This window comes from Cottoperca gobio, chromosome 4 (assembly GCF_900634415.1).
Source record: "Cottoperca gobio chromosome 4, fCotGob3.1, whole genome shotgun sequence".
Classification (NCBI taxonomy): domain Eukaryota; kingdom Metazoa; phylum Chordata; class Actinopteri; order Perciformes; family Bovichtidae; genus Cottoperca; species Cottoperca gobio.
Genome location: NC_041358.1, coordinates 16,120,657 through 16,144,484, shown reverse-complemented (window position 1 = coordinate 16,144,484; position 23,828 = coordinate 16,120,657). Strand labels below are relative to the sequence as shown.

The 23,828-nt window shown below is 40.1% G+C and overlaps 2 protein-coding genes across 9 annotated transcripts; one reads left to right on the top strand and one right to left on the bottom strand.

The window, feature by feature from the left end:
• Positions 1–697: 697 nt before the first annotated feature.
• Positions 698–11,239, bottom strand: LOC115006624 (interleukin-12 receptor subunit beta-2-like). 6 transcript variants are annotated; one of them, XR_003832095.1, is made up of 16 exons: positions 11,051–11,239; positions 10,501–10,627; positions 9,740–9,891; positions 9,449–9,594; positions 9,331–9,364; positions 6,964–7,086; positions 6,238–6,314; positions 5,227–5,440; positions 4,926–5,072; positions 4,642–4,740; positions 4,185–4,340; positions 3,603–3,758; positions 3,437–3,506; positions 2,994–3,069; positions 1,738–2,802; positions 1,309–1,452 (listed from the first exon to the last, which is right to left on the bottom strand). XR_003832095.1 is itself a non-coding variant. In XM_029428930.1 (15 exons), exons 2-15 carry the CDS (start codon positions 10,460–10,462, stop codon positions 1,132–1,134), a joined length of 1,806 nt encoding a protein of 601 aa, XP_029284790.1. In that variant the 5' UTR covers positions 10,463–10,627; positions 11,051–11,235; the 3' UTR covers positions 698–1,131. The 6 variants fall into 6 exon arrangements, 3 of the variants coding, with proteins under 3 accessions (XP_029284790.1, XP_029284788.1, XP_029284789.1); XR_003832096.1 differs by having other exon boundaries at positions 1,311–1,452; positions 1,720–2,802; XR_003832097.1 differs by having other exon boundaries at positions 1,321–1,452; positions 2,053–2,802.
• A 1,130-nt stretch (positions 11,240–12,369) lies between these two features.
• On the top strand, positions 12,370–23,754 carry LOC115007368 (interleukin-12 receptor subunit beta-2-like). Of its 3 annotated transcripts, none has more exons than XM_029430197.1 (15): positions 12,370–12,530; positions 13,184–13,304; positions 13,606–13,763; positions 13,909–14,054; positions 14,139–14,172; positions 14,782–14,904; positions 15,584–15,660; positions 16,457–16,670; positions 16,811–16,957; positions 17,143–17,241; positions 17,543–17,698; positions 18,124–18,279; positions 18,377–18,446; positions 18,816–18,891; positions 23,151–23,754. In XM_029430197.1, exons 1-15 carry the CDS (start codon positions 12,425–12,427, stop codon positions 23,469–23,471), a joined length of 2,004 nt encoding a protein of 667 aa, XP_029286057.1. In that variant the 5' UTR covers positions 12,370–12,424; the 3' UTR covers positions 23,472–23,754. The 3 variants fall into 3 exon arrangements, with proteins under 3 accessions (XP_029286057.1, XP_029286056.1, XP_029286058.1); XM_029430196.1 differs by having other exon boundaries at positions 13,178–13,304; XM_029430198.1 differs by lacking the exon at positions 12,370–12,530 and having other exon boundaries at positions 13,056–13,304.
• The last annotated feature ends 74 nt before the right edge of the window (positions 23,755–23,828 follow it).

Below are 23,828 nucleotides of genomic sequence, written 5' to 3'. Positions count from 1 at the left end.
AAATACATGTCCTTATTATACTTGGTATTATGGTATGGTATTTTCTTCACCACACATTATGTTTTATCAGAAACATGACGTACTCCTCAAGCATGCCACAACCAAACAATACAGGAACCAGTTAACATTTCTGCAGAGAAATTAAAGTGCAGTGTTGTGGAAAAGGATGCAAGTCTGTCATCACTTCTCAAAAAACAAATGTTCTAGTTTGATCAAGGTCGATCAAAACACCACAGAAGTGTCTTTGGTAATGAGTAAATAGCATTTTACCTCGCATGAGCTACCTTTATTAAGGTCATTGGGTTTTTTTATGACCACTTCCTGTCACATGTTCACCTTTTGACAAGCTCACAGTTGAGCTGCTCAGCCATCACACGCACACACACTCGTTCTTTGTTTTAGCAGTCTCAAGTTTAATTTTACACTGACCAACAATGGACCAGACTCTTAAAGAAAAGCTGGTATTTTATTGGCAAATTATCATCGTTTTAAAAAGACAACAATTTAGTAATTTTGTTGTTTTTCTTTATTTTTGCTTCAATTATATTTTACTATACTTTAAAGAGTTTCATGAAGTCTACAGCGACTCTAGCAGCTCTGTGAATCTGTAATGTTTATTGTAAAAAAACTGAGTTATAAGTTGAGGAACAAAATTAATTTGCAGTCATAATCAGAGACTGGTGTTACAGTAACAAAACAAAAAAAAGATAAATAATTAACAAATAATGGCAACTAATTTGTTGCCAGTAGAAATTGTTCATGTCATGTCTAATAGTTGAGAATTTCTATTGTCATCAAAAGAAATTCTCAACATAATTTTCATTGATCTAAAAATTTGACCAGAATTTGAAAACACGCATTGATAAAAGAGTGATTAAACCCTCCTGCTGTCATATACTGGCGTGCTGAGGTAAACATGTCAACATACATGGATATTAAACAAATATTTTCCTCAAAAGTAGATGATTTTGCAGTTTCATACACTGTTACAAAAAGACATATGTTCAAAAAGATAAAACAGAACAAGAAAAAGTATTCATCCAGTCTTCACTAAAAGTCAACAAATATCTCGACCCTTGATATGTTTGAGCAATGTTGTGCTGTGAGGCAGTAAAATCTTATAAATCCATTTCAAAGAGAGTCTTCTGTCTGCACATCAAAGACCAAACCATTCCTGTATATCAGCATGGCGATCTCGTTGTCCACTTGTTCGAGATCAGTCATTTCCCCTCCTCTGGATCTCAGTGCCTCCTCTGTAGAGCCGGGACTCGAACAGTCCTCACTGGGTCCTCCTGAGTCTCCCCTCTCGTTCTCCACGTCCTCGTCCATGCAGTCATCCCACTGTCTTACGAGGACAGCGGTCTCCTCTGCGTCCTTAGGGACAGACTTGCCCTCTGGATGTAGCGGGTGCAGCGTCAGCTCATGCACCTCCTCCTTTCTTTCTATTAAATCCTGTTGAACATTAGAGAGAAACTTTATTATTGTCATATGAACAGAGAATAAATGTCACTGTACTATGAACTTCTCAGCATACTGCCCTGTTAGTCATATATAGTAGAAAAGTACTCCAAACTAAATAAAAACGAAACAGAAGCTACAAATGTTAGCTGGTTTTCACAGTACAATGGTAGTAACTCACTCCCAAACACTGATTTACTGTACACTGTCTTTACTGTGTCGGAGAAAATGATCAGAGTTCTGCTTTCTGGTCAACTTAACAATTGTTGGTTTTCTCACATCGTCTTACAACGGGACTTTCCTCCGTTTCATCTACTCCCCTGGAAATGTTGTACGTGCAACACATCCAGTCGCACCAGCTGCCTCTCTTCACCTGTCTTTTAATTTTCTACTTAAGCCTCCACACATCCAGCACACACACACATTAGCCAACACATTCTCACTCCCAACTATAGCATGCTAATAGGTATACTAATGTCCTATTAACACATGAGCTGATTTGCTGCCCCATTCTCATCATGTGTTAACTCAGGATGTTTGCTCTTCCTTTCGCTGTCTTTCATTTCTATTAAGTCTCTGCTCGTTCTGTGGTACCTGTTGTCATTTCCCTTTCCCCAATTCATTTTTAGCTGAATGTCACACAACTCCCCTCAGTTTGGCTGGTTATTCAGATCACCTGTTGCACATGGTGAGAGTACCGGCTCCTGATTAAGAATTGAGAGCAGCTTGGTGCATTCCCCCTCTTGGCCAATCAGGGTGATGATGCTCTTTCTTTAGGGCATACAAGTGGTGGGGAATTGCACATCCAGGATGTTCTGATTCTTCCTTGACTTAATGCAAACCACTTTTCAGCAGATACTGTCAGCCAGAAACTCTGGTCTTTAGCCCCATTGAGGCTTCTCTGCTGTCTTAACTTCTCTGATTGAGGGTGATTTTGAGAATTCTGAAATGAGCTGGAGTGAATATTACAAAACATCTTTCCACTACGTTATCTGTATCAGGGCATATTTAATGCTATTTGTGCCAGACTTTATACTTTCCTAATGATAACCTAAAGTCTGCAGGCTTTATTTTGTTTAAGGTTATTGTTTTATGTTTTTATCAAACCCCCTTCACACACATTTCCTTACTATTAAAGAGGCAATTTATTATAAGTGAAGATGCATTTGTTTATTATTAAAGAGACTTTTTTCATTGTGAAGGCATTTGTGAGATTTGTTTCTCCAAGTAAATAATTTTTTTTTTTTTATGTCGTTGGGAACTGGTTCTCAGGAATCTTCTGGATCAGCTCAAATCTGGGGAATCGGATGAGCTGTGGTAGAAGTTGAATAAAAACTCCCATCACTGTGGACGATGAAGTTGTACATCAGTGCAAGTCATTAGCAAAAAGGTTAAAACCCCAAACTTTCCCCAATGCATTTGAAACTTTATAGTAAACTTCTAAATGACTAAAGATTCAGCTGTCCAGGTTTCAGGCAGCTGGATGTGAAACAGGTCTTAACAGCTGCAAATCCCAGTATAGAACCGTCTCTTACCTGGCTCTCTGGTTGATAAGGGATGAAATCTGGAATAACAGGTGTCGGCACTGGAGAGAAGATCTTGTTTTTGATTCTAAGTGTTTGAACAGAGTTAAGAACAAAACAAAAAAGGATGACCGGCTGATTTAAAGATTGCAGATAAAACAAACTCAGACAAACCAAATTCCTGAAAGCTGCTATATATGGCATTTATTCTGTAACACATTCAAAACCTTTAAATAAAAGCAGCACAGGCGGAACTAATGCTGACCAACTTATACCATCAGAGTAATTTGGTACTATGATCACAAAAACAATTCTACATAGCTTTAAAGATAGTCAGAACATGGTGACTTCACAACAGCATTAGTCTTAGTGTGAATCAGCCGTCAGTCCTGATGCATAGGTTTATTAATAGGTTTGTCTCAAAACAAAGGATTTTTACAGAAGGGGTCACCTACCTCTTCAAGATACAGGTGCACATTGTTGTGAGCAAAAAGAACAGAAACAGCAAGCTGAGACTCCACCACACTAATTTCAGGGGAAAAAAATAGTATTTGTTTGCACCCACATGTGGGAAAACATTGATTTTTCCAAAAAATAACAACTACAAAGCTGTTTTAATACCATTCCCAAGCTTCTCTGGTAACACATCGATAGTTACTGTGGCTGCAGGTCCTTCCCCCACTCGTGTCACTCCAACCAGGCTGATGTTGTATTTCGCTGCCGGTGTCAAGTTTTCCAGGCGATATCTCATCACTGAGGCTGATATGTTATGGCACTCTGATGAAATGACATTTAGAAAATCATACAGAAAAATCACATGCTGCTGTCAGTTAAACACATGTGGCTGTGTTATTAGTAAGTCTCACATGCTGTAAGTGAACATTTGTTATTCAATCAGAAGTATCAAACGTTGGTGAAATATTGTGCATTTGCAGTTCAATATACAATTAAACAAGTAAATCTAATAATTACATTACATTACATTTAACAGACTCTCTTATCCAGGGCGACTTACAGTGAACTAACTACAGGGACAGTCTCTCTGGAGCAACTTGGGGTTAAGTGCCTTGCTCAGGGGCACAATAGTGGCAGTCCTGGTATTGAACTCACAACCAATAATATAATAGGTTTCTTAAGTTAGATTCTACAAAACTTTTAGCTTTGCTAAAAGCTACAGATGAGTAAAGTAACGTGACTTCACACCTTTCGGCTCATCCTGCGAGCTGATGTTCACGCTGCAGAGGCTGTAGTGTGTGAGGAAACCTTGCTGGTCCACAGAGGGAATCGCTTTCCAAGACAAGTTAGCAGAAGTGTGTGTTTCACTAAAAACAATGAAGTCCTGAGGTTCTTTGAGTGGAACTGAAGAGAAAAAGAAAAATGTTGGTTAAAAACTACTTCATTCTTGGATGTTAAACTTGGCTGTGCTTTATGAAACTCGATGCACCGATCTGCACTGGATCAGTGTCAGCACCATAACTCATAACTGCCCTGGGGACTGGCAACATGAGACCACGAAAGTCATGTAAATATACATATCCATATACAAGAATTGAAATTGGAAATGAAAAGAAGCTCATTATTGGCCAACACCTGATGACAGTACCACCCCTGACTTGACTGTTTGATAAATTGTATTCAAATCTCATTTAAAGACACTTACCACCTTCTTTCTGATAAAAGAGGCACATTTGAACTGTCTTTGGTTTCCCACCATCACATCTGTGTTCATAGTAAAGGTAGCGAACGTAGTCTTTCATATCTGAGACACAAACAGATTCATAGTTATACTTATATTTATAAGTGTGTCCCAACATTAAATGAACAAGATAAAAGTTATTGATCAAAACATCTGGTTAAGATTTGTTGAATGTGTCTATTGTCTTTATCCCTCTGGAGAGCCGAGGTGATGAAGCTCTGTGGTCAAAAGCTTTAGACACAACTTACTCATTTCTATATGCTTCCTTTGTCTTTTCCTCTTCCTTGATGTTAAGGTCATCACGTTTTCTGGCCTCGAATCTCCATCTTGAAGCTCGTACCACTCAAGGCAAGTTTTCTTATCCAAATCTTCATCCAGTAACGTTTTGTCACAAACTGGAGGAGAAAATAAATAACATCCTTTAAGATCGACTGAAGGATAAATATACATGATATGTGTCACACACACACACATGCATAGAACACACACAAATACAACACACACACACACACACACACACAAAAAAAAAACACACACACTTTGGCCTACTTTGTAAGTCTGCAGCAGGTTCGGCCGGTACTTGTAAGATTGCTGGGGAAGATTTCCCCGCTGCGTTTGCGCCGATAACAGAGATGCTGACGGCAGAGTACGAGACATAAGTAGTGTATGTAGTCGTGTGGATGAGATCTCTCTTTTTCTTACAAGGACACCCACTAGAAGACTGTGTGTCATTCAGACTGTACGTCACTGCATGTGGCATCGGCTGAAGAGCAGAAGAGATAAACACAACAAAAACTGAACCGACTGAACAAGGACAGCGGTTAACATGATCAACTCTGAGTGGTTCAGCGCAGCCAGGGGGCAACAGGTGAAACAGTGAAGTCCAAGAACACAAAGTGGTAGAAACACCACACACTGTTGGTCCTAAAGCCAACATTTAGAGAACAAATAATACAGTTATGTACAAGGTTTCATACCATATGAACAAGTGATGTTGAGTGTTTCTTTTACTTGTGTAATGGCAATCAGTGCTATTTTATAAATGAGGTGAGTCGCAACATTTTGAAATTGTGCAATTCTGCTAAGTTGTGCGTGCTGCTTCCACTGCAGTTACACATTTCTTTCCTATTGTCTGAATTAAAGTACATGTATGTGTATAATTGGCCGTACTTGAAGATCTTATAAGATGTATTTTATATTATTCAAACTTCACTTGAATCTTTTGATTTTCTTGTTTAAAGACATATCATGACGCACTATTCGATTATGTTTTTCACATGTTATTTAGTTTTTTGTCTCTCTTTGGTCAAGTGACTCATATACAAAACAATTAAACAAAAACTGAAGCTAAAACCCTTTTTTAATAGTACAATGTACACATTAAAGGTACAGTGTATTGCCAGATTAAGTTTAACTACGTACATTGTGAACATGAGGAATATATATCTGCACATAAGTCAGTATGTGCCGGTGAAAAGTAATAATTCTTGAACGTGCGTTTCTCTATTCTCGACCTACAAGTGTGAATGTGTTGGTGTCGTTTTCCCGTCACTGGTTTACCTTCCACGTTAGCGTCACTGCTCGAGTCCCATTTAAAAGTCTTTGCATCATGGTGACTTCAGGTTTTTGTTCAAGCTCTGCAATAAAAACACAATATATAATTGAGTAAGCTATTTATGTTGTGAAAATGTAAATCTACTTTGAATCTTAAAGCTGCATCTGCTCACATGTTTACATCTGCAGAAGCAGGATGGAGGCACTTGTGTGCATTTTGCAACAATTCAACCTAGGTTGGGTAATGTAATTTAGAAAAAAAACGTTTTATATATTTGATATATATATATATTTGATATATATATATATATATATATATATATATATATATATATAAAGTACTAACAATAGCCATATTTGTTGTTTACGTCCATAATGCTAATTTTGTGCTAAGTCTGTCAGTAATGCAAACTTGCCGACTTTCTCGCAATGAGCTAGCACTGCTTGCTACTTTCTTTGGAAAAGAGTTGGCAGCACTGGGCTGGTTTGTGCGGTTAGATAAGTCTAAAAATATAACTCACTCTTGTTGGCTTCTTTTAGGTTACTTAGCTAAGCTTTAAAACCCCAGAAATGTAAAATATTGTAAATGTTTAGGGGTTTTTGGGGTTGGGGGAAGAGTCAGTCTTCTCTGGACCAGAGACACTTTGTGATTTGTGAAGCCACAAACTATTTTAATCACAACACTGGATGTCCAAAGTGCGTACCAAAACCCTTTGAGATCTATGAGTTCACCTGCAGGAACAATCACCACTGGAGACCAGTCGCTCCACAGTGGGTTAGGGGCCTGAGTGGACCGTTGTCTGATTTTAACCTGGTAATCTGAATCCTTCAACAGATTCTCAACAATGACATGGTCTGTTTGGAGAAAAACAAAAACAGAAATATTTCATGAATTTCACAGAATCTATTCAAAAATCTATATTTTAAACTTTATTATTGTGTTTTTATTAACAAATCAACAAACCACATGAAAAGACCAAAGCCAACAATGAATTAAACCAATTAAAACTATTTCCAAAGTCTGATACATCTTATTCCTCTGTGACAGAGCTCTCCATTGTTGTCCAACAACTATTAAAAACATCAGGATGTGAACCTCACTGTTGCACTGTGACATCTTTCTTCTTTACAACGAAGCAGGCAACTGCAGTGCATTTTGAGTGAATCCAACATTCACTGTCTTGTATTATTATTGTGCATATCAGGACGCGGTTGAAAATAATCCTCAGAAAATGCATTATTTTGTACAGTTTGTGAATTGTTTGTAGAAAACTACAGCGCCTAGCTGTTTTAGTGAATCTTACTCATGTCTTGTGATCAGCTTTTATAGATTTACATCAGACATAGATTTATGTTGGTTTTCTGTCTTTTTGTGGGATTTGTTGAAAATAAAATAAATGAAGAATTATTCATTGAACTATATACAGTGTATATACAGTATATCTCAAAAGTGAGTACACCCTTTAGATTTTTGCAAATATTCTGTTATATCCTTTCAGGGGATAACATTATCCTACTGAAACTTTGATATAACTTAAAGTAGTCAGTGTGCTGCTTGAATAACAGTATAGATTTATTGTCCTTTGAAAATTACTCAGTACACAGCTGTTAATGTCTAAACAGCTGGCAACAAAAGTGAGTACACCCCATAGTGAACATGTCCTAATTGTGCCCAATGATGTTGTTTTCCCGCCCTGGTGTCATGTGACTCGTTAGTGTTACAAGGATTCAGGTGTAAATGATAAGCAGGGCTGTTAAATTTGGTGTTTTGGGCACAATTCTCTCTGAATGCTGGACAACATGGCACCTCATGGCAAGGAACTCTCTGAGCGGCTGAAAAAAAGGATTATTGCGCTTCACAAAGATGGCCTTGGCTATAAGAAGATTGCCAACACCATGAAAATGAGTTGCAGCACAGTGGCTAAGATCATACAGCGGTTTTCCAGGACAGGTTCCACTCGGAACAGGCCTCGCCAGGGTCGACCAAAGAAGTTGAGTCCACGTGCTCAGCGTCATATCCAGAGGTTGGTTTCCAAAAATAGACGTGCGAGTGCTTCCAGCATTGCTGCAGAGGTTGCAGAAGTGGGATGTCAGCCTGTCAGTGCCCAGACCATACGCCGCACACTGCATCAAATCGGTTTGTATGGCCGTCGCCCCAGACAGAAGCCCCTTCTGAAACCGATGCATAAGAAAGCCCGCAAACAGTTTGCTGAAGACAATGAATCCAAGAACATGAGTTACTGGAACCATGTCCTGTGGTCTGATGAGACCAAAATAAACCTGTTTGGGTCAGATGGTGTCCGGCGTGTGTGGCGGCACCCTGGTGAGGAGTACCAAGACAAATGTGTTTTGCCTACAGTCAAGCATGGTGGTGGCAGCATCATGGTCTGGGGCTGCATGAGTGCTGCCGGCACTGGGGAGCTGCATTTCATTGAGGGACACATGAATTCCAATATATACTGTGACATCCTGCAGCAGAGCATGATCCCCTCTCTTCGGAAACTGGGCCGTAGGGCAGTTTTCCAACATGATAATGACCCTAAACACACCTCCAAGATGACAACGGCCTTGCTGAAGAAGCTGAAGGTTAAGGTGATGGACTGGCCAAGTATGTCTCCAGACCTAAACCCAATTGAGCACATGTGGGGCATCCTCAAGAGGAAGGTGGAGGAGTGCAAGGTGTCCAACATCCGTGCGCTCCGTGATGTCGTCGTGGAGGAGTGGAAGAAGATTCCAGAAGCAACCTGTGCAGCTCTGGTGAATTCCATGCCCAGGAGGGTTAAAGCAGTGCTAGATAACAATGGTGGTCACACAAAATATTGACACTTTGGGCACAATTTAGACATGTTCACTATGGGGTGTACTCACTTTTGTTGCCAGCTGTTTAGACATTAACAGCTGTGTACTGAGTAATTTTCAAAGGACAATAAATCTATACTGTTATTCAAGCAGCACACTGACTACTTTAAGTTATATCAAAGTTTCAGTAGGATAATGTTATCCCCTGAAAGGATATAACAGAATATTTGCAAAAATCTAAAGGGTGTACTCACTTTTGAGATATACTGTATATACACAGAAAGACAAGGACACACTCACATATAGAAGTTTCACTGGTGGTATTCTTTGTTATCTGTTATAAAGGTAAAAGTTTAAGTAAGTTAACTAGCTTTAACAGCTTCAGAAACATTACATTTGATAACAAAACCTGCCTCACTTTTTCCCATGATTCTGTGGGCCGTGCATCTCGGCGGAACAGGATTTCGGCTGAAGCTGGATGTTTCTTCTCTGCAGCTGCCCAGCTTAAGCTGAGGTTGTTTTTTAACCAGGACATGGAAATATCTTTTGGTGCTTCATACTTAACTGTAGAGGAAAGGCACAAATATTGTGATGTTTGTTTTTTGCATCTATTTATATATACTTTTGTTATTTATCTACAGTAACATTGGCAGTGAAAAGGACAGTGTTTTAATCTCTAATGTTGTGAAATAAGAGGCGTATCCAGTACCCGTGTGCCCGAGTACAACAGACGTCTTGGTCGATGTGCAGCTGGAGTTTCCTACGTGAGCTTCCACCCAAATATGAACATTACGATTTTTAATAATCTCTTCCTTGTCGAACTGAATCCAGGTCTTCTTAATGCTCCCAAATTTTCTTTCACTGTGGGTGAATATGTAAAGCTTTGAGTGAATTGAAAACGGCAGAAATACATTCCACATGACCTGCACATTAGGCTGAATATATATATGAAGCCCTTTACATCAAAGTCTCCCCATTTGTTTCCCTTAAGTTGGTTTAAAGACTTGTATGTATAAATGAACTTCCATTAGATTCAAGCCTGTGCCAAATAAATTCACAAAATGCTGATTAAGCCTGTATTTTGGAGTATACCAGAGTCTATGGCCACTTTTCCGCGTTGGCGCTGTTTCCCCCTGTTACCAATATCTACGCTAAGCTAAGGTAACCATGTCCTGGCTGTAGCTTCACTTTCTTTCAGTAGAGAAATCGAGAGTGGTATCAATCTTCTCATTAAACATGATTAAACATCGCTGCATTCACATGATCAGAGGTAAAACCGCTCTGCGCTGGTCTTGCCGCTGTTTTCCTATGGAGAGGGCGGTGTGCTCAAAGTTCAAATCGTTACATTATTTGTCAAAGCAATACGCATTCACAAAATAATAACAAAAGAAAATCACCATGGACAAGTTGTTGGTTGAGTAGATGTCGTCATTTCAAAATGTTGCAGCTCAAACACAGAACAATACTCACTTAATGTGAAGATCGAAAGTCACATTGCTCTCAGTGGTGTTCATCATGCTCCATTCACACCAGTAAACAAACGCTTCAGTTTTTCTTCTGAAGCACTCAGGACTGGAAGGAGCCTCACATGCTGACCCTCAGGAGTAACACATTTCAAATGATCTCATTTATTATTTTATAACATTTATCTAACTGAGTTTAGAAATGAACAAAGACATTTTCTTCAGCCACAAACCCAGAAATATAAAAGGCAGCAGTTGCACTTCTCTTGTTCTATTTAACATATTATATTGTCATTCCACTTAAAAGTTACCTCTTAAGTATATTCTTTTAATTTCCTCATTATATTTAAGTACAATCTGTTAGTGTAAACCACGAGATGCTGATAAGCTAACCAACATTTTGTGGCTGATTTTTAACTTTTACTGAACGAGGACTTTCACTTGCATTATTATTCTGCGTTGTGTTTTGACATGACCAGATAAAGGTTAACAGTGAAAGCTATCATAAGGTCAGTAAAGTGAAGTAAGAGAAGAAAAGCTAAAGAGAATGTATTTACCTTTGCTGATCGTTGTAAGGAACAAAAACACAACAATGTATTCATGTAGTGAACTCCAGCATTTCAAAGTTTCCATGAGGTATAGTGAATAGTCTCGAAGGCTCATTCTTCAGCGTGTGACAGCCCATTTATTCCACCTGCCTTCATGTAACTCAGTTGTCTTTCTCAGAAATGTCAGACAAGTTTCATGTCCCTCAGGTTATATGAGCTGCAGCAAAAACCACAGGTGACTGGTTGGGGGAAGCTTTTTGTTTGACACACTGGCAGACACAACAGCCATTCTGAAAGTGTCGACTCTTTGAAGTCCTTTTGTAGATTTATTTTCTTCTTTTAAAGGTAATTTGCTTACAATTGTTGCAGGCTCCACGTCAAACTGGAGGAGACTCTTGAAACTTCTCCTAGTCTTACATCCTCATTCTTTGCCCTATTTCCCATTCGTACAAAGTTACAGTTTCATACAAAAACACTTGCACTTTCATCTTGAAAAGGTGACTTCTGTACAAGAGGAGCACTAGAGAGGAGCAACCGATCACTTGTGAGCGGTGATGAAAGTTTAAAATAAAATAAAAATGTTCAGATTCCAATTTGTGAACATATTACCTTTGATCCACTTCCATCAAAGTGCTTTGTCAGTAGGAGTTTGATTAGGAAAACACCTTATAACACCTTACAACTAGATATTTTACAACAACAAAAATCAACGTGATGTGACTTTAGAGAGATTTGTGTGCACATGTACAACAGGTTGCAGTTCATTTTTTTTTTACTCTGTAGCACTTTGAGTTTTGTTTACTCAAATGAAAAGTGTCCCTATAAATACAATGTATTATTATTATTATTATTATTATTATTATTATTATTATTATTATTATTATTATTATTATTATTATCATTAAAAAGGTTAACTTCTCAGTTAATATGTCAGTTTGGTTAAAGTTAAAGTTATAGTTTGGTGTAACTCACATTTTATGATTTTCTTTGTTCAGATTAATTCTTTGAAAAGAGGATTTTCTGCATGCAGCTCACTTAGTGGCAGACATAGAAGCCCAGACAGACGTGCAGTACGTGTCTGTACTCTGTTGCTGTAGTATCAAGAGTCTCCTCCAGTTTGACGTGGAGCCTGCAACAATTGTAGGCAAATTACCTTTAAAAGAAGAAAATAAATCTACAAAAGGACTTCAAAGAGTCGACACTTTCAGAATGGCTGTTGTGTCTGCCAGTGTGTCAAACAAAAAGCTTCCCCCAACCAGACACCTGTGGTTTTTGCTGCAGCTCATATAACCTGAGGGACATGAAACTTGTCTGACATTTCTGAGAAAGACAACTGAGTTACATGAAGGCAGGTGGAATAAATGGGCTGTCACACGCTGAAGAATGAGCCTTCGAGACTATTCACTATACCTCATGGAAACTTTGAAATGCTGGAGTTCACTACATGAATACATTGTTGTGTTTTTGTTCCTTACAACGATCAGCAAAGGTAAATACATTCTCTTTAGCTTTTCTTCTCTTACTTCACTTTACTGACCTTATGATAGCTTTCACTGTTAACCTTTATCTGGTCATGTCAAAACACAACGCAGAATAATAATGCAAGTGAAAGTCCTCGTTCAGTAAAAGTTAAAAATCAGCCACAAAATGTTGGTTAGCTTATCAGCATCTCGTGGTTTACACTAACATATTGTATCTGCACTGCGCTGCTCTGTGCAGCCGTATTGAAGCGCTATCCTTCATAGTTTTATCTAAACTGATATTTCCCATATTGGTGAGTTATTTCTTTTATAAATAGGACCTAAATAGGTAAACAGCATTCTTCATTTTGAGCTTGACTTCTCAGTTTCACTGCTCAGCAGAAAGCCAAACCTCTAACCTTGTCTGTATAGTGTTTTAAAAAGTGCTTTATAGTAGAACTTAAATATAATGAGGAAATTAAAAGAATATACTTAAGAGGTAACTTTTAAGTGGAATGACAATATAATATGTTAAATAGAACAAGAGAAGTGCAACTGCTGCCTTTTATATTTCTGGGTTTGTGGCTGAAGAAAATGTCTTTGTTCATTTCTAAACTCAGTTAGATAAATGTTATAAAATAATAAATGAGATCATTTGAAATGTGTTACTCCTGAGGGTCAGCATGTGAGGCTCCTTCCAGTCCTGAGTGCTTCAGAAGAAAAACTGAAGAGTTTGTTTACTGGTGTGAATGGAGCATGATGAACACCACTGAGAGCAATGTGACATTCGATCTTTACATTAAGTGAGTATTGTTCTGTGTTTGAGCTGCAACATTTTGAAATGGTAACATGAACTAACAACTTTGTTCAAGCTTTCTTGCTTAGAGTTAGATGTCATGTTTGTGCAGTTATCATGAAGCTACAGCTAGGAGACGGTTAGTTTAGCTTAATTTAAAGGGGGAAACAGCTACCTGGGATTGTTTTTTTTTATGTATCTTAAAGCAACCTGAGGGAAACAAATGGGGAAATTTGAATGTAAAGTGGTCCTTCTGTCTAATGGTAAGCACATGTCTTTCTGCTATTTTCAATGGGGTCAAAATTCAGCTCCAATATAAAAAGGAAGAACATCAAGGAGACCTCGACTTTGATCAACGGGGAAGACGTTAAAATCATATACGACACTGTTGACATTTTGGTGAAAGCTCATGTAGGAAACTCCAGCTGCACATCGACCGGGACGTCTGTTGTACTCGGGCACACGGGTACTGGATACGCCTCTTATTTCACAACATTAGAGATTAAAACACTGTCCTTTTCACTACCAATGTTACTGTAGATAAATAACAAAAGTATATATAAATAGATGCAAAAAACAAACATCACAATATTTGTGCCTTTCCTCTACAGTTAAGTATGAAGCACCAAAAGATATTTCCATGTCCTGGTTAAAAAACAACCTCAGCTTAAGCTGGGCAGCTGCAGAGAAGAAACATCCAGCTTCAGCCGAAATCCTGTTCCGCCGAGATGCACGGCCCACAGAATCATGGGGAAAAGTGAGGCAGATTTTGTTATCAAATGTAATGTTTCTGAAGCTGTTAAAGCTAGTTAACTTACTTAAACTTTTACCTTTATAACAGATAACAAAGAATACCACCAGTGAAACTTCTATATGTGAGTGTGTCCTTGTCTTTCTGTGTATATATATACACTGTATATAGTTCAATGAATAATTCTTAATTTATTTTATTTTCAACAAATCCCACAAAAAGACAGAAAACCAACATAAATCTATGTCTGATGTAAATCTATAAAAGCTGATCACAAGACATGAGTAAGATTCACTAAAACAGCTAGGCACTGTAGTTTTCTACAAACAATTCACAAACTGTACAAAATAATGCATTTTCTGAGGATTATTTTCAACCGCGTCCTGATATGCACAATAATAATACAAGACAGTGAATGTTGGATTCACTCAAAATGCACTGCAGTTGCCTGCTTCGTTGTAAAGAAGAAAGATGTCACAGTGCAACAGTGAGGTTCACATCCTGATGTTTTTAATAGTTGTTGGACAACAATGGAGAGCTCTGTCACAGAGGAATAAGATGTATCAGACTTTGGAAATAGTTTTAATTGGTTTAATTCATTGTTGGCTTTGGTCTTTTCATGTGGTTTGTTGATTTGTTAATAAAAACACAATAATAAAGATTAAAATATAGATTTTTGAATAGATTCTGTGAAATTCATGAAATATTTCTGTTTTTGTTTTTCTCCAAACAGACCATGTCATTGTTGAGAATCTGTTGAAGGATTCAGATTACCAGGTTAAAATCAGACAACGGTCCACTCAGGCCCCTAACCCACTGTGGAGCGACTGGTCTCCAGTGGTGATTGTTCCTGCAGGTGAACTCATAGATCTCAAAGGGTTTTGGTACGCACTTTGGACATCCAGTGTTGTGATTAAAATAGTTTGTGGCTTCACAAATCACAAAGTGTCTCTGGTCCAGAGAAGACTGACTCTTCCCCCAACCCCAAAAACCCCTAAACATTTACAATATTTTACATTTCTGGGGTTTTAAAGCTTAGCTAAGTAACCTAAAAGAAGCCAACAAGAGTGAGTTATATTTTTAGACTTATCTAACCGCACAAACCAGCCCAGTGCTGCCAACTCTTTTCCAAAGAAAGTAGCAAGCAGTGCTAGCTCATTGCGAGAAAGTCGGCAAGTTTGCATTACTGACAGACTTAGCACAAAATTAGCATTATGGACGTAAACAACGAATATGGCTATTGTTAGTACTTTATATATATATATATATATATATATATATATATATATATATATATATATATATATATATATATATATATATCAAATATATATATATATCAAATATATAAAACGTTTTTTTTCTAAATTACATTACCCAACCTAGGTTGAATTGTTGCAAAATGCACACAAGTGCCTCCATCCTGCTTCTGCAGATGTAAACATGTGAGCAGATGCAGCTTTAAGATTCAAAGTAGATTTACATTTTCACAACATAAATAGCTTACTCAATTATATATTGTGTTTTTATTGCAGAGCTTGAACAAAAACCTGAAGTCACCATGATGCAAAGACTTTTAAATGGGACTCGAGCAGTGACGCTAACGTGGAAGGTAAACCAGTGACGGGAAAACGACACCAACACATTCACACTTGTAGGTCGAGAATAGAGAAACGCACGTTCAAGAATTATTACTTTTCACCGGCACATACTGACTTATGTGCAGATATATATTCCTCATGTTCACAATGTACGTAGTTAAACTTAATCTGGCAATACACTGTACCTTTAATGTGTACATTGTACTATTAAAAAAGGGTTTTAGCTTCAGTTTTTGTTTAATTGTTTTGTATATAAGTCACTTGACCAAAGAGAGACAAAAAACTAAATAACATGTGAAAAACATAATCGAATAGTGCGTCATGATATGTCTTTAAACAAGAAAATCAAAAGATTCAAGTGAAGTTTGAATAATATAAAATACATCTTATAAGATGTTCAAGTACGGCCCATTATACACATACATGTACTTTAATTCAGACAATAGGAAAGAAATGTGTAACTGCAGTGGAAGCAGCACGCACAACTTAGCAGAATTGCACAATTTCAAAATGTTGCGACTCACCTCATTTATAAAATAGCACTGATTGCCATTACACAAGTAAAAGAAACACTCAACATCACTTGTTCATATGGTATGAAACCTTGTACATAACTGTATTATTTGTTCTCTAAATGTTGGCTTTAGGACCAACAGTGTGTGGTGTTTCTACCACTTTGTGTTCTTGGACTTCACTGTTTCACCTGTTGCCCCCTGGCTGCGCTGAACCACTCAGAGTTGATCATGTTAACCGCTGCCTTGTTCAGTCGGTTCAGTTTTTGTTGTGTTTATCTCTTCTGCTCTTCAGCCGATGCCACATGCAGTGACGTACAGTCTGAATGACACACAGTCTTCTAGTGGGTGTCCTTGTAAGAAAAAGAGAGATCTCATCCACACGACTACATACACTACTTATGTCTCGTACTCTGCCGTCAGCATCTCTGTTATCGGCGCAAACGCAGCGGGGAAATCTTCCCCAGCAATCTTACAAGTACCGGCCGAACCTGCTGCAGACTTACAAAGTAAGCCAAAGTGTGTGTGTGTTGTTTGTTTGTGTGTGTGTGTTGTATTTGTGTGTGTTCTATGCATGTGTGTGTGACACATATCATGTATATTTATCCTTCAGTCGATCTTAAAGGATGTTATTTATTTTCTCCTCCAGTTTGTGACAAAACGTTACTGGATGAAGATTTGGATAAGAAAACTTGCCTTGAGTGGTACGAGCTTCAAGATGGAGATTCGAGGCCAGAAAACGTGATGACCTTAACATCAAGGAAGAGGAAAAGACAAAGGAAGCATATAGAAATGAGTAAGTTGTGTCTAAAGCTTTTGACCACAGAGCTTCATCACCTCGGCTCTCCAGAGGGATAAAGACAATAGACACATTCAACAAATCTTAACCAGATGTTTTGATCAATAACTTTTATCTTGTTCATTTAATGTTGGGACACACTTATAAATATAAGTATAACTATGAATCTGTTTGTGTCTCAGATATGAAAGACTACGTTCGCTACCTTTACTATGAACACAGATGTGATGGTGGGAAACCAAAGACAGTTCAAATGTGCCTCTTTTATCAGAAAGAAGGTGGTAAGTGTCTTTAAATGAGATTTGAATACAATTTATCAAACAGTCAAGTCAGGGGTGGTACTGTCATCAGGTGTTGGCCAATAATGAGCTTCTTTTCATTTCCAATTTCAATTCTTGTATATGGATATGTATATTTACATGACTTTCGTGGTCTCATGTTGCCAGTCCCCAGGGCAGTTATGAGTTATGGTGCTGACACTGATCCAGTGCAGATCGGTGCATCGAGTTTCATAAAGCACAGCCAAGTTTAACATCCAAGAATGAAGTAGTTTTTAACCAACATTTTTCTTTTTCTCTTCAGTTCCACTCAAAGAACCTCAGGACTTCATTGTTTTTAGTGAAACACACACTTCTGCTAACTTGTCTTGGAAAGCGATTCCCTCTGTGGACCAGCAAGGTTTCCTCACACACTACAGCCTCTGCAGCGTGAACATCAGCTCGCAGGATGAGCCGAAAGGTGTGAAGTCACGTTACTTTACTCATCTGTAGCTTTTTGCAAAGCTAAAAGTTTTGTAGAGCTAACTGAAAGAAACCTATTATATTATTGGTTGTGAGTTCAATACCAGGACTGCCACCATTGTGCCCCTGAGCAAGGCACTTAACCCCAAGTTGCTCCAGAGAGACTGTCCCTGTAGTTAGTTCACTGTAAGTCGCCCTGGATAAGAGAGTCTGTTAAATGTAATGTAATGTAATTATTAGATTTACTTGTTTAATTGTATATTGAACTGCAAATGCACAATATTTCACCAACTTTTGATACTTCTGATTGAATAACAAATGTTCACTTACAGCATGTGAGACTTACTAATAACACAGCCACATGTGTTTAACTGACAGCAGCATGTGTTTTTCTGTATGATTTTCTAAATGTCATTTCATCAGAGTGCCATAACATATCAGCCTCAGTGATGAGATATCGCCTGGAAAACTTGACACCGGCAGCGAAATACAACATCAGCCTGGTTGGAGTGACACGAGTGGGGGAAGGACCTGCAGCCACAGTAACTATCGACGTGCTGCCAGAGAAGCTTGGGAATGGTATTAAAACAGCTTTGTAGTTGTTATTTTTTGGAAAAATCAATGTTTTCCCACATGTGGGTGCAAACAAATATTTTTTTTTTTTCCCTGAAATTAGTGTGGTGGAGTCTCAGCTTGCTGTTTCTGTTCTTTTTGCTCACAACAATGTGCACCTGTATCTTGAAGAGGTAGGTGACCCCTTCTGTAAAAATCCTTTGTTTTGAGACAAACCTATTAATAAACCTATGCATCAGGACTGACGGCTGATTCACACTAAGACTAATGCTGTTGTGAAGTCACCATGTTCTGACTATCTTTAAAGCTATGTAGAATTGTTTTTGTGATCATAGTACCAAATTACTCTGATGGTATAAGTTGGTCAGCATTAGTTCCGCCTGTGCTGCTTTTATTTAAAGGTTTTGAATGTGTTACAGAATAAATGCCATATATAGCAGCTTTCAGGAATTTGGTTTGTCTGAGTTTCTGTTTTATCTGCAATCTTTAAATCAGCCGGTCATCCTTTTTTGTTTTGTTCTTAACTCTGTTCAAACACTTAGAATCAAAAACAAGATCTTCTCTCCTGTGCCGACACCTGTTATTCCAGATTTCATCCCTTATCAACCAGAGAGCCAGGTAAGAGACGGTTCTATACTGGGATTTGCAAGACCTGTTTCACATCCAGCTGCCTGAAACCTGGACAGCTGAATCTTTAGTCATTTAGAAGTTTACTATAAAGTTTCAAATGCATTGGGGAAAGTTTGGGGTTTTAACCTTTTTGCTAATGACTTGCACTGATGTACAACTTCATCGTCCACCGTGGTGGGAGTTTTTATTCAATATCCACCACAGCTCATCTGATTCCCCAGAATTCAGCTGATCCAGAAGATCTAGATCTATCTATCTATCTATATATATATATATATATATATAGATATATATATAGATATATATCTATATATCTATCTATATGTCTAGATCTATATCTATATATATATATATATATATATATATATATATATATATATATATATATATATATATCTATATATATATATATATATATATATATATATATATATATATATATATATATATATATTTATTTCTATATATATATATATATATATATATATATATATATATATATATATATATATATATATATATATATATAGGGTTAGATAGATAGATCCATTGTCTACCGCTTATCCGGGGTCGGGTCGCGGGGGCAGCAGCTCCAGTAAGGAACCCCAAACTTCCCTTCTCCGGACCATATCCGCCAGCTCCAACTGGGGGATCCCGAGGCGTTCCCAGGCCAGTGAGGAGATATAATCTCTCCACCGAGTCCTGGGTCTTCTCCGGGGCTCTCTTCCCCCCTGGACGTGCGTGGAACACCTCCCTAAGGAGGCGGCCAGGTGGCATCCTTACTAGATGTCCGAACCCCCTCAACTGGCAACTTAAAGGAGCAGCGGCTCTACTCCGAGTCTCTCATGGATGGCTGAGCTTCTCACCCCATCTCTCAGGGAGACGCCAGTCACCCGTCTGAGAAAACCCATTTTGGCCACTTGTACCTGTGATCTCGTCTTTCGGTCATGACCCAGCCTTCATGACCATAGGTGAGGGTAGGAACGAAGATCGCCTGGAAGATCGAGAGCTTTGCCTTTTGGCTCAGCTCTCTTTTCGTCACAACGGTGCGGTAAAGCGAATGCAATACCGCCCCCGCTGCTCCAATTCTCCAGCCAATCTCTCTCTCCATCGTGCCCTCACTCGCGAACAAGACCCGCAAGGTGCCTGAACTCCTTCAATTAGGGTAAGGGCTCATTCCCTACCCGGAGTAGGCACTCCACCGGTTTCCTGCCGAGAGCCATGGCCTGCTGAAGCTCACAGACCGATGACGCCATCAGGACCACATCATCTGCAAAGAGCAGCGATGAGACCCTCAGGCCACCGAACTGCAACCCCTCGGAGGCCAACATTCACTGGGAACGAGTCCGACTTACTGCCGAGTATCCGGACACAACTCTCGCTTTGGGCATACAGGGATTGGATGGCCCTCAGAAGTGACCCCCCTCACCCCAAACTCCCGCAGCACCTCCCACAGTATCACCCGGTCTTCTCCAGACCCACAAAACACATGTAGACCGGTTGGCCGTACTCCCAGGCCCCCTCCAGGATCCTTGCGAGAGTGAAGAGTTGGTCCATTGTTCCGCGACCAGGACGTAATCCGCATTGTTCCTCTTCAATCAGAGGTTCGACTATCGGTCAAACCCTCCTTTCCAGCACCTTGGAGTAGACTTTACCAGGGAGGCTGAGAAATGTGATACCCCTGTAGTTGGCACACACTCTCTGGTTCCCCTTTTTGAATAGGGGAACCACCACCACCCCGGTCTGCCACCCCCTAGGCACTGTCCCAGACTTCCACGCAATGTTGACGAGGCATGTCAACCAAGACAGCCCCTCAACACCCAAAGCCATCAGCATTTCTGGACGGATCTCATCAATCCCTGCGGCTTTGCCACTGTGGAGTTGTTTGACTACCTCAGTGACTTCCCACAGGGAAATTGACGATGGTCCCCATCAACTTCCAGCTCTGCCTCTACCATAGAGGGTGTGTTAGTCGGATTCAGGAGTTCCTCAAAGTGCTCCTTCCACCGCCCGTTAACCTTCTCAGTCGAAGTCAGCAGGATCCCACCCTTGCTGTATACAGCTTGGATGGTTCCCCGCTTCCCCCTCCTGAGGTTCCGTACGGTTTTCCAGAAGCACCTTGGTGCCGACCGAAAGTCCTTCTCCGAACTTCTCCCACACCCGCTGCTTTGCCTCTGACACGGCAGAGGCTGCCGCCTTACTCCAGACGTTCCCAGTTCACCCGCACTACCCGTTTGGGATTACCAGGTCTGTCCAGAGTCTTCCCCCACCCCTTGATCCAACTCACCACCAGATGGTGATCACCCGTGTGTCCAAAACATGCGGCCTCAGATCAGATGATACGATCACAAAATCAATCATTGACCTTTGGCCTAGGGTGCTCGGGTACCACGTACACTTATGAGCATTTTTATGTTCGAACATGGTGTTTGTTATGTCCATTCCATGACTAGCACAGAAGTCCAGCAACAAACGACTAAAGTCTCCCAGTAAGACTTCGGAGTCCCCTACTGGAGCCCCCTGCAGGGCTTCATTCAGGGTCTCCAAAAAGGCCGGATACTCCGAACTGTTGTTTGGGGCATAGGCACAAACAACAGTCAGAGTTTTACTCACATAACCCGAAGGCGTATGGAGGCGACCCTCTTGTCCACCGGGGTGAACTCCAATGTAGCGGTGCTCAGCCGGGGGCTTATGAGTATCCCCACACCTGCCCGACTTCTCACACCTTGGGCAACTCCGGAGAAGAATAGAGTCCAACCCCTATCCAGGAGTACGGTTCCAGAGCCAAGACTGTGCGTAGAGGTAAGCCCCACCAGATCCAACTGGTAGCGCTCCACCACCCGCACTAGTTCCGGCTCCTTCCCCCACAGAGAGGTGACGTTCCACGTCCTCAGAGCCAGCCTCTGCTGCCCGGGTCTCGTCCCTGCCCATCACTGCCACCCGTGTGACAGCGCACCCGACCCCAGCGGTTCTTCCTGTGAGTGGTGGGCCCACAGGATGGATGGATGGGAGGCGCTCGCTGTCAGGTCCTCCCTCTGGGCCTAGCTCCAGACGGGGCCCCGGGCTTCCTCCGGGCAGGGTCTCCCTTCTCTTTCCCTTTTTTTCATGAGGTCGTTTTGAACCATTCTTAGTCTGGCCCCTCGCCTGAGACCAATTTGCCTTGGTAGACCCTACCAGGAGCACCAGGCTCCAGACGACATAGCTCTCAGGTTCATAGGGACACACAAACCTCTCCACCACGGTAAGGTGATGGTTCCTAGACAGGTAGTGAAAATATTCACTCCAGCTTGTTTCAGAAATCTCAAAATCACCCTCAATCAGAGAAGTTAAGACAGCAGAGAAGCCTCAATGGGGCTAAAGACCAGAGTTTCTGGCTGACAGTATCTGCTGAAAAGTGGTTTGCATTAAGTCAAGGAAGAATCAGAACATCCTGGATGTGCAATTCCCCACCACTTGTATGCCCTAAAGAAAGAGCATCATCACCCTGATTGGCCAAGAGGGGAAATGCACCAAGCTGCTCTCAATTCTTAATCAGGAGCCGGTACTCTCACCCTGTGCAACAGGTGATCTAAATAACCAGCCAATCAACTGAGGGGAGTTGTGTGACATTCAGCTAAAATGAATTGGGGAAAGGGAAATGACAACAGGTACCACAGAACGAGCAGAGACTTAATAGAAATGAAAGACGGCGAAAGGAAGAGCAAACATCCTGAGTTAACACATGATGAGAATGGGGCAGCAAATCAGCTCATGTGTTAATAGGACATTAGTATACCTATTAGCATGCTATAGTTGGGAGTGAGAATGTGTTGGCTAATGTGTGTGTGTGCTGGATGTGTGGAGGCTTAAGTAGAAAATTAAAAGACAGGTGAAGAGAGGCAGCTGGTGCGACTGGATGTGTTGCACGTACAACATTTCCAGGGGAGTAGATGAAACGGAGGAAAGTCCCGTTGTAAGACGATGTGAGAAAACCAACAATTGTTAAGTTGACCAGAAAGCAGAACTCTGATCATTTTCTCCGACACAGTAAAGACAGTGTACAGTAAATCAGTGTTTGGGAGTGAGTTACTACCATTGTACTGTGAAAACCAGCTAACATTTGTAGCTTCTGTTTCGTTTTTATTTAGTTTGGAGTACTTTTCTACTATATATGACTAACAGGGCAGTATGCTGAGAAGTTCATAGTACAGTGACATTTATTCTCTGTTCATATGACAATAATAAAGTTTCTCTCTAATGTTCAACAGGATTTAATAGAAAGAAAGGAGGAGGTGCATGAGCTGACGCTGCACCCGCTACATCCAGAGGGCAAGTCTGTCCCTAAGGACGCAGAGGAGACCGCTGTCCTCGTAAGACAGTGGGATGACTGCATGGACGAGGACGTGGAGAACGAGAGGGGAGACTCAGGAGGACCCAGTGAGGAGTGTTCGAGTCCCGGCTCTACAGAGGAGGCACTGAGATCCAGAGGAGGGGAAATGACAGATCTCGAACAAGTGGACAACGAGATCGCCATGCTGATATACAGGAATGGTTTGGTCTTTGATGTGCAGACAGAAGACTCTCTTTGAAATGGATTTATAAGATTTTACTACCTCACAGCACAAAATTGCACAAACATATCAAGGGTCGACATATTTGTTGACTTTTAGTGAAGACTGGATGAATACTTTTTCTTCTGTTATCTTTTTGTACATGTCTTTTTTTAAGGGTGGATGAAAAATAATCTGCAGAATCATCTACTTTTGAGGAAACAAATATTTGTTTAATGTTCATGTATTCTGCACGGCAGTATATGAACGCAGGAGAATGTATCACTCACATGCTTTGTCAATAAACCTTTTTCTAACTTGAGAGCGAATACTGATTCAGACTTTTAGGATGTTTGCTATTTGTAGGTGTTTCAGACAAAGAAAATGCTTAACAAC

Excerpts from the sequence above, each read along its gene's own strand:
- LOC115006624 (XM_029428928.1), bottom strand. The coding sequence starts at position 11,156 with ATGAGCCTTCGAGACTATTCACTATACCTCATGGAAACTTTGAAATGC. Across the intron at positions 6,315-6,963 it reads AGTGGTGATTGTTCCTGCAG|AGCTTGAACAAAAACCTGAA; the intron begins GTGAACTCATAG and ends TTTTTATTGCAG. Across the intron at positions 4,341-4,641 it reads CTTTTATCAGAAAGAAGGTG|TTCCACTCAAAGAACCTCAG; the intron begins GTAAGTGTCTTT and ends TTTTCTCTTCAG.
- LOC115007368 (XM_029430196.1), top strand. The coding sequence starts at position 12,425 with ATGAGCCTTCGAGACTATTCACTATACCTCATGGAAACTTTGAAATGC. Across the intron at positions 14,055-14,138 it reads CCACAGAATCATGGGGAAAA|ATAACAAAGAATACCACCAG; the intron begins GTGAGGCAGATT and ends CCTTTATAACAG. Across the intron at positions 14,905-15,583 it reads AGTGGTGATTGTTCCTGCAG|AGCTTGAACAAAAACCTGAA; the intron begins GTGAACTCATAG and ends TTTTTATTGCAG.